This window comes from Haemaphysalis longicornis, unplaced genomic scaffold (genome assembly GCF_048455015.1).
Source record: "Haemaphysalis longicornis isolate Haplotype H1 unplaced genomic scaffold, Haemaphysalis longicornis Haplotype H1 scaffold_2, whole genome shotgun sequence".
NCBI classification, from domain to species: Eukaryota; Metazoa; Arthropoda; class Arachnida; order Ixodida; family Ixodidae; genus Haemaphysalis; species Haemaphysalis longicornis.
In genome coordinates this window covers 129161820-129176713 of record NW_027526295.1, presented here as the reverse complement: position 1 = coordinate 129176713, position 14894 = coordinate 129161820, and the positions used below count along the sequence as shown (strand labels likewise).

General features: G+C 47.2%; 1 protein-coding gene across 2 annotated transcripts in view; it reads left to right on the top strand.

The window, feature by feature from the left end:
• LOC144169209 (aspartate--tRNA ligase, mitochondrial-like) overlaps nucleotides 1–14894 on the top strand; it is a 59340-nt gene that overhangs the window by 21478 nt on the left and 22968 nt on the right. For both annotated transcript variants that reach the window (XM_077698250.1, XM_077698249.1), the window contains exons 7-10: nucleotides 819–890; nucleotides 1442–1546; nucleotides 2265–2486; nucleotides 5122–5238. In XM_077698250.1, coding sequence (XP_077554376.1) covers nucleotides 819–890; nucleotides 1442–1546; nucleotides 2265–2486; nucleotides 5122–5238 — 516 coding nt within the window. The remainder of the gene's footprint in view (nucleotides 1–818; nucleotides 891–1441; nucleotides 1547–2264; nucleotides 2487–5121; nucleotides 5239–14894) is intronic.

Sequence of the window (14894 nt, the reverse complement as noted above, 5' to 3'; positions counted from 1 at the left end):
CACCAAAGGTATTTCTTTTTGCTTATTTGGGGCTGCAGAGTGCTATTTGACTGATTTCATTCTTTGTTTCAGTATTTCGAAGAAGTTATCAAGTTTTAGCTTTCCTGTGAATTAGCCTAGAAGCAATGCAAAAATTCGGGGCCCTCCCACTCTGTAAAGAGGGATGCAGTGGAAGGAGGGCACGAAACAAACTTCTATAATTTGCAATTGTTCACACTTCCTAGTTAATTAGCCAAATGAGAAACTGCTCGTACATGCCTATAACACACTAAGGCTGACGAAATGGGGCCGCCGGCCACCCGTGTTCCGCAAATCCCTCATTAAAAATGAATCGTAGGCTCTATATTTTTAGCAGAGGGGGATGAACGGGAGAGTCATCCCTATTTGGGCCCATCAGTTCTCGTTGGCCACGTCTGCTTTGCGCTTCCTCTCAATCTAAACCTCCATGATCTTTTTTTTTTATGTTTTGTCCGAATTGGGCTAGAAAAACAACAGATTTGGCGTGAACGGCAGAAGAAAGGCAAATAGTGCATCCTCTGGTGAGCATCACTGAAGTGGTGAGAATGGTGGCGCAACAAAAGCGACTCATATTGTGGCAATTTTTGTTTAATTGAAAAAAAAAAAAAAACAATGCGTGCCCACTGGCTGAAGCGACTCGGTAGGTGGCCGTAAGCATTCGAGACTTTATCCTGGTAATCTAAAGACTCCCTTTGGTGCCTCTTTGAGATGTTGTAAGTCCAAGGTGAAATAAATGTCAGCAGTGGTAATGGTGTAGCGCTGACCCCCGGTACGGCTGTCACATGTGTTGTTCTCTCCAGGGAGCCCAGGAGTATGTGGTGCCCACACGGCTTCCAGGCCAGTTCTATGCTCTGGTGCAGAGCCCCCAACAGGTGAGACTTTGCACAGTATTCTTTAACAGTTCTACTTTGGCCACAGCAGCCATTTTTCTGTGGAGGGTAAAAACGAAGACGTCAGTGTGTCGAGACTTCAGTGCACGTTAAACAACCCAGGTGGTCTGCATACATTAACCTGCAGCCCTCCACTACAGCGCACCTCATATAGCCCAGGAATAGCCATGGCGCATTAAACCACCAAAACTTGAGAAATTTTGATGTTCCCAGGCAGCACAGTCTTTGCAAACTTACTTCGTGCCAGCCGAGTTCGTGCTGTCTATCTGTGGTCATCACAAACTTGTGGTCATCACAATTCCGTCAAGAAAACAGAGTTTTGGTGGGGGTGGTACCACTGCAAGACAACGAATGCGTACTAAAATCATTTGGCTGTGGTCGTCTGTCTAATGGGCTGAGCCTACTGTGTGCAGATGGAGTCGGTGCAAGTTGCCCAAGTGTGCATCCTTTGTGCTGATCACTTGTTGATATCTGTGATAGTTTCGGCATAAGATCTGTACCTTGGTTGTTCCTTTTTGGGTGGCCGCGCACAGTTCAAGCAGCTGCTCATGGTCGGAGGCGTGGACCGGTACTTCCAGGTGGCCCGGTGCTACCGGGACGAGGGGGCACGGCCCGACCGGCAGCCCGAGTTCACGCAGGTCAGTGAACAATCCGTCCCATGCACCTATGTCTGTGGTGGGGCACATTTACTTTTAAGGAAAGAGTCTTCAGGGCCCGATATGTGCGAAAAACTGGCTCTGTTGTTGCTTTTTTCCACCACACAAAATCACCGCCGCTGTAAACAGTAAATAGAAAAACACATTTGAGTTTGTATGATGATTGAACCTGGGTTTTCAGAGTAGGAGCTGAGTATGTTACCACCGCGCTACCTCTGCGCGTTGCCAACAGCGAAACAAACGTTAGCCTAGTGGATGCGGTGCTGACATCCTGTCACGTGACAGGTAAACATGACGGCACGCAAGTTTGGCAGGTACTACACCTCAGCCATGGAGAACTCTCTGGGGAACGTGGCGTGAAGTGTCGCCAGTCAGCCGGTCAAAGCACTTTATGTCAAAATGCGAAGAAACAATGGCGAGGAAATAGACACAAATGTGGTGTATTAATAAAGGATTCTTTGATAAGTATTACCTTCAAAGCATGTGAGCCAACTTAACTGCAGCGAGGAATTTTGCTTTTCTGTGATGAATGGTGGTGCGTTCATTTACTGACATTTGAAACGAGATTTTGTTTGGCGTATTTGAGTTGATGTGTTACATGGGTTAGTGAATATAATCCAGTGGCTAGGAAGGGCAGAATTGTCGTGGCTTCCAAAGACGCAAGGGGAGACGGTGGAAATAAGGCTGCCGATGCCCGCAGGTTGATGTGGAGCTGTCGTTCTGCAGTGCTGACGATGTGATGCTGCTCACCGAGGCCCTGCTGTGTGCCAGCTGGCTGCAGCTTCGGGGTTCTTCCGCCTCCACCCATGGCAGGGAGCAGCAGGAAAAGCCCCTGGCGACACCCTTCCCACGAATGACCTATGCCCAGGCATTAGAGGATTATGGCACGGATAAGCCTGACCTGCGGCTCTCCTCTATGCTGGTGAGAGAGACAGAGCTTGCACCCTCATTTCGCCCACTGCTTGTGATTACAGTAACTTTTTCAGTTAAGTTTGGGTTGTTGGGGTTGTGCTGTCAAACATGCGTGTGCAGCCAATATTGCCTCCATTGCAAGGGTGCACCTTTTCTTTTACTGCAGGGTCGAGTGAGAAGTTAGCATTGAGCTTTTGGCTAGTCAGTGGTTCTGCAGAGCAGGATGAGAGATGAAGCCCCTTACCAGGGGATTATTAGCAAGGAGCTCCGGAAGATTTGGGAGCGTGTTGTTGCGCAGTGCTGCATTTCTTCCAAATGGAGCTACTTGCCCACTCAGCCAACTTATTAATGATACGCCATCTTGTAATCTCGCCGCACACAGTCTTGAGCTTGAAAGAGGGGCCTTGTGTGTTCATTTTGCTTCTGGCAGGTAACATTTGCATTCCATGATTTTTGGTACAGAGGTTCTACAAAGCCAACATGTATTACTCGGTGCTCCCTGCAGCTTCTGTAGGGTTGTGACTGGGACCGGAGTTACTTAAACCTAACATGCTCTCAATTCTAACACACACCAGATTACCATGACTGGAAACAAAACCAACAGGAGAAAAATTTTCTTCATAGTATGAGCCACTTGCAAGTGCAAGGACTTCATCTATTGACGTTCTTGGACGGCTCTTATTACAACATGCTGTCTGTGCTATGTACTACTCGCATTGGAGCGGCACCTTCAAACTCAAATCACGAAAACTTTCAATAAACGCCCTTGGTTGGCGTATTTGCCTCTTCCTCAAGTTTAACCCAACCAGACAGAGTTCTGTCGAAAATGTTCACATTCAAGAATAAAATATGCACAGCAAAAGTCTGTCAAGAGCAGTTCTTGCTCGCAAGTGCATAAAGGGAGCACAGTGCTTGCTACTATTTTCGCAGCTTTTTCAGCTTCGAGGAGGGGGGGGGGGGGGGGGGGGGGCAAAGGAGAATCACTAAATTAAGGCTCGAACAAAGCAGGGGTGCTTGCTATCTGCGACAGTGCCTATCCGTAGTCTGGAATATCGTTTTTTCATTGCGTGCAAAAAAATAAAATGTTTTATTTTGGTGTTGGTTGCCACTAGCTGCTCAATGTTGGATGCCTTGCTTGCGCAAATGCGCAACTATGGTTGATCTGCTGTACCGGTAATGATAAGCAGTCATTAGCGCACTTTCAGCTGGTAGTACTTGATTCTACCGGGCATGCTACTCTCGGTTTCATTTTCCCAGGGCAAATGTGCAAGTTAGAATAGAGTAATTATAATTCATGGTGTAAAAACTTTTGTACCATCATCGTTGCTCCACCCATCATCAATCGGCGACTCACTCAAGCTTCTTCACACTTTTCACACTTCACATTAGTTGCCATTAAAACTCGCAATCCCTGCGGTCGCCTCTCAGTGCATGGAGGTCTTTGTCCCTCGAACATGGTGTTCAGTGTCTATTGCACTATCTTTGCGGAGATACACACCAACACACAATACAGGCGTATGCAAAAAGACACAGTTCTTCTGAAAAGCTTGTTGTGGCCAACTCACAATGTGTGTGAGGCAAGATGTACAGAAAAATGCGGAACGCATGGCTCATCACGTATAGAACACGCATCGACGACTGTGTGATTTTCTATTTCTGCAAAGCGTGACAAGATATTCGGGGAGGAGGGCACAAGTGAAGAGGCCTACAGCAAAGGAACTGAGGGAGCGGAAAGTCGTGTAGGGAGAGGTGATGACGAATCCATGACAGGTGCATAAGAAGGAGCTCTCACGGAAAGTGAATGAGGGTGTGTTGTGAAGAGAGGAACTGAGTGTTCAGCAGGAAGAGTTGTGTGAAATGGAATAAGGCAGTTGTGTGAGGTTTGAGTTCAGTGATGTGATTGACAGTCTACCGTGAATTTCTTTTCTTTTTTCTTTTTTTAAGCATAAATACATTGTCTGACTTGGTACTTGCTCTGACTACTCCCCCACCCCCGTTCTTTTTGTGTGTCATAGGCGGCAATTAGTGGTTCTACAGAAAGTGCATTCTGCTAACATTGCATGTTTTTAATGGCTTATAATTTGCTGATTCGTCCACTTAGGTTCTTCCTAATTTTTATTTTAGAGGAATGGGGGTGTAGTGTGGCAAGGAGTCGGAGGAGGTTGTATACAGCGTAAGGATAAAGCTGTGGTGAAAATCGTGATAGAAGAACGATTTCTGATAACGAAATTTCATTTTTTGGAGGGTTTCGTTATAAACCTGTTACTGCCTATATGTCTGCTCCTTTCAGCATCAATTTTTGCTAAGTGAACCAATCTAAAAAATAAAATCTTCTAAGAAATTGTGAAAATGTAAAGGGGAAAATAAAAAAAAACTTGTGCGGCAGTTGATTGTTACGGCGAACAAGTAACCGTTTCCTTGTTACCGTTCCCCATTTTAGTGCAGCCTTTGAAGTCTGAAACTTGCACCTAAATTATATCAGCAAGTGGGGTTAACAATAAAATTATCTTTGATGTGATGTTTCTTTCCAAATTCTTTTGTTGCATTTAAGGATAAGTTAACTATGTTGCCGCCTCATTATCGTCATAAACCGTGAAGCTTGTGTCATAATTGCATGTAATTTGGGCTGCGTTTTGTACTTGCAGCTGCGAGATGTGACGGCGATATTTCGGGAGCCGCACTCTGGGATCTCGGCCGCGCTAACTGGTCCGGCTCAGATGGAGGGGAGCTCAGTGCTGGCCATTGTGGTACCTCGGGGAGCCGTGAGTGCAATTCACCACATCCTTTTGTTTCCTGTCTGTGGCAGCTGTGCTTTTGCTGCTGGGTGCAGGGCAATTGAGGAAATGCGGCTGCTGACAGGGAAGCAGCTGCTGCAACTCTTCGGGATAATGTGGACATTATGCCTGTGCCATACTGTGATGTCAAACCACTCATCATAAGAAAACTTCTGGGCACTTGGCGGATACATTGGGATACACAAACAGGAAACAAGCTCCATGCAGTTAAACCAACTATAGGCAGACGCACAACAGGAAGGCTACACAGATTCGCTGAGGTCACACTTTGTCGTTTAACCGTTTCACTGTTGGGTGTTTCTGGCCGTGACGCACCCCCAGTGTTGGTTTGGTTTCAGGAATGTCAGGGAACAAGCATAGCCATTTATTTGACTGTGGTTGCACCTGGAACGTGACGCATCGAAAGGGAAGAGTGGGGGTGAGAAATTGCCTTTGTTCCACATCATATTTTCAGTTTTCCGTGCACGCTTCCGGGACGGCGGCTCCATCGTTTTGTCATGAGAATCTGATGCTGTGGAACTCAACCATTCCTTAGATGAGGAGCTCACCAAATACGAATCTGAGTTCGGCTTGTATTTTTAATTGGAAGAGCCATCTTTCCAGTCTGCAGTCGAAGGGCCCATGCGGTCAGTCATCTGAAAGTAACTGCGCGCATGGAGGGAGCACTTTCAGCAGCCCGCACAATGCACGGAAATGGCGCTTTCTCAAATCAAGAAGGCAGATAGAGATGGGAAGTGGATACAGCACGGATACAAAAGCCTTGTTTGCTGGTGGCAGCGTCAAGCGAGGACGCGGCGAGCGAGCAAAAGCTGCAAACGAGTCACATTTCGTCATCTGGAAAGGCAATGGCCCGCATGCCTAACTTGGCACGCTGTAGCAGACACGTGAACAGAACAAAGAAACCAACAAACCTGCGGCAGATGGCAGAAAAACCCTTGCACTTGTAATAGCATACGTCGCATGGTCACTCAGCCTGAGAGAATAGAGCGTGTGGAGCGACCGCACCCCACAGCAATGAATGGTGGGCGCGATCACTTTGTACTCTTCAATATATCGCGGGGTGAAAAATACGAGCTTCTAGAAAGATTGGACAGGTGGCACGAACAGCCTCAGCACGCTTTGGCACAAATTTTTGAACGCACAATGGGGAACATACCGGCCTGTCAGTGACACTGTGGGGGGGGGGGGACGAAAACGTACCGGTACGTCAGTGACAGCAGAAGTGTTAAAATAGGGAACACATATGGCACACACGGACATCTTTTATGTGGTAGACCACGTCCAATTTATGCTATATTTGTGTTGTTTACTCCATGTCCTAATTGAATGTAGAGAACTCGAAACAGAACGACGCAGGCATTTCACTGACCTATACACAAAACACATACAACATGCAGTGCACTTTCTATTGGGTGAAGCAATACCGTATTTACTCGAATCTAGGCTGGCCTCGATTCTAGGCCGACCCCCGAAATTCAGAATGTAAGAAAATAAAAAAAACTTACCTCAAATGTAAGCAGAATGAAAAAAAGGCATGCACTGAGACTCGAACATGCACTTTATTACGCTTGCGGCGCTTGTCGTAGAATGTTCAATGCTCACTCATCGTCGTCGTCGACATCGGTGCCCTTATTGTCGCTGTCCTCTTTGTCACTGTCCTCTGCCCACAACGCACTGTCCTCACTTCCATCCAGAGCGTTCAAAATGCTGCACTTACGGAAGGCCCGCACAATTACCTCGGCCAGAATTTCGGCTCATGCCGCGGCGACTCAGTTCGCCAGTTGGCCGAGTGAAGCGCGCTTGATGCGCCCAGTCGGTGTCAGTTGGTGATCTTGCAGCGTCAGCCAGCCGTTGTAATGCTTCCACAGCCTGTCCTTGAATGGCTTGTTGATGGCCACGTCGAGTGGTTGTAGCTGGCTTGTCATACCGCCGGGTATTACCGCAATGTCTGTACCGCCCTCCAAAAGCATGGACTTAAGGGCATCTGTCAAGTGGCTGCGGTAATAGTTCAGAACCAGGAGTGACTCCTTAAACAGCAGAGCACTGGTACCTCGCTGCCTAACTGTCTTGACCCAATCGTCGACGAAGGCACCACTCATCCAACCATTCTCGTGGGCTCACACAATGACGTTCTTAGGGAAAACTTCCTCGGCTGGAAGAGTCTTCCTCTTAAAAATAATGTACGGTGGCAGCTTTTGCCCATCGGCCTTGCAACACAACATCACGGTGGTGCGCTGCTTTTCGTAGCCTGCAGTTTGACCTTGACTTCTTTTGCGCCCTTGTCATTCACGGTGTAGGCCACAGGCATGTCGAAATACACCAGGGTCTGGTCGGCGTTACCGATCTGGCCCAGTCGGTACTCCTTTTCCACCTGCTTCTTGATGACAAAGCGCTGGAATGGAATCAGCTTCTCCTCAAAGTCAGGGGGCAGCTTTTGGCACAGAGACGTCCGCCGTCGCAGGTTGAACCCAAACCGCTGCATAAAGCAAGTGAACCAGCCCCTGCTGGCCTTGAACTGAGTCCATGCGACGCCTCGTATGTTTGCGATCTCCCTCACCTTCGCCTGTATCATCTCCGTCGTCGCAGGCATTCCACCCTCTCCTTGCTGCCTGATAAAGTAGCGACTTCCTTTTCCACCTCGTGGTGTTGACCTTTCTTGGGTTCTGTGAAGGCCATTCGCTTCGCAGCACAGCTGAAAATTTCTTTCCGCTGCTTCCGCCATCGGTGCATGTTCTTGTCATCGACGCCGAATTCGTGCTGTGCTTGAAGGTTTGAAGTTTTCTCGGCCTCCAATACTACCTTCTGCTTAAATGCCGCGGTGTAGTGGCACCACTTGGTGGGTGCCATTGTGCCGCGAACACGGGCGCTTCTCGAGGTCACACAGCGATGAACGCAAGCAAGCACGGAACGCTCAGACCCGAGTTCACTACATTCAAACAAGTAAAATGGCGCCTGCAAACCTGCAAGCTGCAAGCCTATAGCCGTGAGATGGCATTTAGTGGCTAGCAGTGGCAGGAAAGCCACATCCTCGAATCTAAGCTGACCTCCGGCTTTCGTAAACGACTTTTTAAAAAAAATTATCGGCCTCGAGTTGAGTAAATACGGTAGTTAATGTCACAAGAGTGTGAGCTTAGCTTGCGGACATTGATTTTTTAAAGAGAATTTTATACCGTGTGTAACTGCAGCCTCCTCGTCAGTGGTAAGGACAGTGCTGAAGGCTTTCTCTGTGGTGCTCAGGTGTCTCGCATTTTTGCCTTGCAAACCGTTCACTCGAGGCACCGTGTTTTGAAGGCCCTACGTACTTATGTGCCCCAAACTGTTTTTATATCGACTTTTCATCACTAACCATTGGCCCTATACGCCAGTTTTTAGACAAGCACCTCTAACCCACACACACTGCACTACTCTTGGCACTCTTTGGCCAAGCCAAGCCGAGCCTGAACCATTAAACAGCATTAGCATCATCATCATCCCACTGAATTTTGCAACTTCATTGCACCAGCATTCTGGGTATTTGCGATGTTCAGGCAATGCATGTGATGTCCACAGTCTTGCCATTGTGCATGTGTGTGTGTGTGTGTGTGTGTGTGTGTGTGTGTGCGCGTGTGTGTGTGCGCGCGTGCGTGCGTGCAAGAGAGAGAGAGAGAGAGAAAGAGGACGAACCATGCATGTTTATAGCTGGGGCATAAAGGTGATGAAGGCGGCTGTGTGTCCAACATAAAAGTTATGTGCTCCACTCATTATTGTGAGTTTGGCAGAGAATATTGCAGGCGCTAATCGGTGTTCCTCTTTTTGCGTAGTGCAGGTGACTTTCAAAATGTCACAATTGGCATATTGGGGTGATGAAAATAACCATCATATCAATGTACTCATGCAACGTAGAGCCAGTGGGTAGCGGGAGATAACACCTGCGGTGCCGAATGGGCAGTGAGTTTAGGCTTACCTGGCAGCTATGGTGACATCGCAAGTCACGTCATATTTGTTCTGGCATGACGTGGGATTGTCCCAGCTAATTTGTGTATTCCTATGACAGATCTGGAACACGTTCAGAGCAACCTTTTTGCTCCATTTTAAGCAAACACGTTCCAATGGCAGATCGCGAGCCACTGAATCCTGTTCCAATGGCAGATTGAGAGCTCCATCACAGCCAAGTTCATTCCGTGGAGCACGAAAAATTTCTCCGTCGAAATCGGCGGAGTTGGCCAGAACATGCCTTCTCTCCTCTTAAACATAATCACCATCTGCTTCCACTCGCATCCCCTCTTCGAAATGTCATGGTGCCCGCCCCAAAAAATGTGCACAAACAAACAAGATGCTGCATGCCGTGTTGCGTTCGTGCTTGCTGCATAAGGAAGGTGAGTGTGACTCAAATAGCTACTCAAACTCAGAGTCAAGTGGCGAGGAGCCCAGCTCAAAACAACGACTGGACGGACATGGTGCATAAGTGCGCCTTTGGCCTTTTTTTTTGTGGCAAAAAGGCCGACGAAACTTTTATCATGGGCGGCATTGGACGCCGTTGAGACTGGGAAAGGAGAAAGCGTTTGCGGGGAAGCAGACGCTCTTGAAAGCACCCATGGTGAAGGCTGGCGGGAAATTCCCGTTCCGGTCATGCTTTGGCATTTGCTCCTGCGAGAGTTGTTGCGTTCCAAAGGCAGTTTCGGAGTACCTGATCTTCGAGGGAGCAGCATGCTGTGCGGTGGAGCTCAGCCACCAATTAGGATCTGCCATTGCAATTCACCATAAGTTCCTAATTGCCACAGGCTGAAATTTTGCTTCACTGCCATATCAGTGCATGTGAGGTGGTGCACCCTTCACAGGGGGTGCTCCCCCGCACGGGGCACCTTGAGTAATCTTGCTGACGGTATTGGCAACACCGCGGACCCCTAACCCCATACTCATGCTGTATCCTACCGTGGCTAGGAGTTTTAAGGTGAAGGGTAGAAACCACAAACGGTGGCCGTCGGACATACCTCGGCAAAGTTGGCGCGGCTCACTCAAACTCACTCACAATTTTTTTTTTCGAATCACCACTCACTCAAACTCAGACTCAATGCTGAGCAGCACATCTGCGCTCACTCAAACTAAAACTCACATTGAGCTCAAAACTCAGAACTCACTCGGACTCAAAACTCAAAATGTACTCAGAACTCAAAATGTACTCAAACTCAAAATGTAATCAAAACTCAAAATGTACTCACTCAAAATGTACTCAAACTCAATTTGGACTCAAAACTCAAAATGTACTCAAAACTCAAAATGTACTCAAACTCAAAGTGAACTCAAACTCAAAATGGACTCAAAACTCAAAATGTACTCAAACTCAAAGTGAACTCAATACTCAAGATGTACTCAAACCTCAAAATGTACTCAAACTCAAAATGTACTCAAAACTCAAAATGTACTCAAACTCAAAATGGACTCAAAACTCAAAATGTACTCAAAACTCAAAATGAACTCAGAACTCAAAATGGGCTGAGAACTCAAAATGAATTCAGAACTCACATGGCCTCACAGAGATTGAGACAGTCAGAGAGTGAGAGTGAGAGTGTGAGATTGAGAGTGTGAGAGTGAGAGTGACTGAGTGAGAGTGAGAGTGAGTGAGAGAGAGTGAGAGTGAGAGTGAGTATGAGAGTGAGAGTGAGTGAGAGTGTGAGTGTGAGTGTGAGTGAGAGTGTGAGAGTGTGATTGAGAGTGAGAGTGAGAGTGTGAGTGTGAGAGTGTGAGTGTGAGTGATAATGAGAGTGAGAGTGAGAATGTGAGTGAGAGTGAGAGTGAGTGAGAGTGAGAGTGTGAGTGAGAGTGTGTACCTTTTGCTGTATACCTTTTGCGATATCCTCATAATTATAACCAGAAAGCATTTTCATATTTGTCCCACGTGACCCCCTCGACGAGACCTTTAATTTGATACCCCACACACCCTAGCAGGGTCATATGGAATTCATACCAGTCAAAATAACCATGACTCATGACTGCAACCAGGACGCATTATTTAGGTGTCCGACATGATTCCCCTAACTGGAACCTTCAATTTGACGCCCCACATGCTTCAGCGGCCTCACCTTGAATTTAACCCCATCTATGACTCATAATGACCATCTCATGATTCGAACTACGAAGCCTTTTTTTATTTGTACCACGTGATTCCCCTCTTCAAGACCGTAAATTTGATACCCTACACTCCCTAGCGGGGTCACTTCGAATTTTACCCCAATATAAGACTCGCCATGACAATCTAATGGTTATAACCAGGAAGCATTTTTGTATTTCTCCCACGTGATTCGGCTCATCAAGACCATTGATTTGATACCCATCACATCCTAGCAGAATCAATTTGAACGTTAAACCAATCAATGACTAACCATGACTATCTCATGATATAGCCCTACCACATTTTTGTCCCTTGTGATTTTCCTTATCGGAACCTTCAATTTGATACCCCGGACACCCAGTGGCATCATTGTGAATTTTAACCTAATTTATGACCCATTTTGACTATGTCATGATAATAATCAGGAAGCACGTGATTACCCTCATCGAGACCTTTAATTTGATACGCCCTAGCGTCATGAACCTGAATTTTAACCGAATCTTTGATTTACCATGACTACGTCATGATATATCCATATCTCATGTTCGTCCCGAATGATTCCCCACATCGAGACCTTGAATTTGATTCCCCACATGCCCTCGCAGCATCATTTTGAATTTTAACCCAATCTATGACTCATTATGACTGCCTGATGACTACAATCAGGAAGCATTTTTTTTTATTTACCCCGCGTGATTCCGTTAATCCGGACCTTTCATTTGATACCTTACACGCCTTAGCCTCATCAGTTTCACTTTTCACCCAATCTAATGTGGTCATTATTCTGTCTTAAGGGGCGCTGCCCAGTCAATTCAGCTAATTCATTTGAAACAGTAGAAAGGACAGCCCCCGCCCCCATTTCCCTCCGGCTCTCACCTCTTCCTTTGTGACCCCTAGTATATCAAGCCGTTAACAGTAGCAGGCGAACAACCAGCACGCCAGCGCCGCCGTGTGCTTTCCCACCACCCATTCCCACGCTCTTAGTGGATCCGTCAGGAGGAAAAGTTAAGACAACCCTTTTTTACGACCTCACCAGTCAATTATCACTCACGCGCCCAGCCGCGAAAATTAGGTATACAGCAAGTGCTTATGGCCATAAAAATTCAACAAGAAACTAAAAAAAATCAGACACCACCTCCCTCCCAACCGATCATGCAGATCGCGATTGGTGCCATACCCGCAGGTAACTTGAATTCCGAGCCCACAGTGACGCATGAAACTTAACAGCCAACCATAGCTGCCTGCTAGGCTACTCATATGTACTCAAACTCCAAATGGACTTAGAACTCCTATTTACTCAGAACTCAAAATGTACTCAAAACTCAATATGTAATCAAACTCAAAATGTGCTCAAACTCAAAATGTACTCAGAACTCAAAATGGACTCAAACTCAAAATGTACTCAAACTCAAAATGTACTCAGAACTTGAAATGGACTCAAACTCAAAATGGACGCAAACTCAAAATGTACTCAGAACTCAAAATGAGCTCAAACTCAAATTGTACTAAGAACTCAAAATGAACTCAAACTCAAAATGGACTCAAACTCAAAATGTACTCAGAACTCAAAATGGACTCAAACTCAAAATGTACTCGGAACTCAAAATGGACTCAAACTCAAAATGTACTCGGAACTCAAAATGGACTCAAACTCAAAATGTACTCAGAACTCAAAATGGACTCAAACTCAAAATGTACTCAGAACTCAAAATGGACTCAAACTCAAAATGTACTCGGAACTCAAAATGGACTCAAACTCAATCGGACTCAAACTCAGTCGTGATCACTCGGCTCAAACTCACTCAAGCTCAAACTCACCATGCCACACTAGCCTCGCGCTCACTCAAACTCAAACTCACGCGTGAGTTTGAGTCCAAATGAGTCTGAGTGAGTGGACTCATGAGTGAGTTTGCCGACCTCTGGTCGGAGCCGTGGTCAAGCTCCGGCGGATGAGCTCCGTGTCTGTTTACCAGGCAGGGAGCTCCGGGACCTCTCTCGGCATCAGGGTAAACCGAGCGAAGAAAGCACCCCCGTTCCTTGCTTTTTTTCTATGCTGCATGGTTCTTTCAAAATTTTCTAAACCCACTGATCGGCCCCTCAAAAGGGGCCGCACCGAAGCAAACTTTCCCCCATTGCCCACCCTATCGTTCCAAATACCTGACAACTTTCCCCGGTTCTTGATCATCGCATCTGAAGACAGTACAAAGCCAGTGACATCTACGTCCTTTTTCCTAATAGCAAGTGCATTGAACATGTTGTAGGAAAACACTACAAAGCCAAGAAACTGACCTCTGGAGAAATCCTTGTAGAAGTAAACAACCCGGCTCAATCAAAAAAGCTCCTTGAACAAACCCTCATTGGCGACCTGAAAATCAAAGTCACTCCCCACCGAACGCTAAATACATCCCAAGGTGTCATATCTGAATCTGATCTCTACAATGAAACTGACTCTGACATCCTCGAGGGCCTGCGCGACCAGGGCGTCATTGCAGCAAGAAGGATCACTATGCGTCGAGAAAATCAGGAAATCAAAACCAAACATGTTGTCCTCACCTTTGACCGTAGTACCTTACCTGAATTTGTTAATGCAGGCTTTCTTCGTTGTACCGTCCGACCATATGTCCCCAACCTGCGTCGGTGCTTTAAGTGCCAACGTTATGGGCACAGTACTAACAACTGCCGTGGGCGTTTAACGTGTGCAAAGTGCTCAGAGCACGACCACCCCAAAGAGAATTGCAACAGCACTTTGATCAAATGTCCGGACTGCGGTGTCCCGCACACAGCATACTCAAGGACGTGTGAAACATTCAAACTTGAGAAGAAAATAATCAATCTTAAAGTCAATGAGAACATCTCTTACCTAGAAACGCATAAAAGGCTCAGCGCCTTTGCTTCTGCGAAGTATGCCGACGTGGTTCGCCGGGGGGCGGAGCGGCGTCTAGTCACTGCGGCCACCCAGTACTGTGAAGCAGACTTGGTGCCGCCCCAGCCCCCCGAGGTGCTGCCTAAGGCAGCCCAACCAGCTTGCACAACACCTGTGGCACCCGCAAGTGTTGCGTTGGCCACGAATGCCAGGAGTGACGGCTCTGCCGTCGGTCCCCTTCCTCCGGCTACCAGACCTCAGGTGGCCATGGATGTAGATCTGGCGGGTCCTTCGACCCCCTCTGCGTCCAACACGCAACAAACTCTGGTGGGAAGGATTCCTTCCTCCACTTCGAACATATTCCGTGTCGGAGGCCGCAAGGACTCCATCTCGTCGCTGTCCCAGCACTCAGACGAGGACATGGAAATGACACCGTCTCAGCCAGCGCCAAAGGCGGTGAAAGAACAGCGCTCCATGGCGGGGCGGGGAAAAAAGCCAGCAACCCCCCGTGTCACTGGCCCAAATCATACCTAAGTGTGGTAGGTGATACATCCATCCCTAGTCTTCACCAGACAAAATCATCTTTAAACATTTCATCATCATCATCATCACCAGCCTATCTACGCCCACTGCAGGGCAAAGGCCTCTCCCATTATTCTCCAATTACCTCGG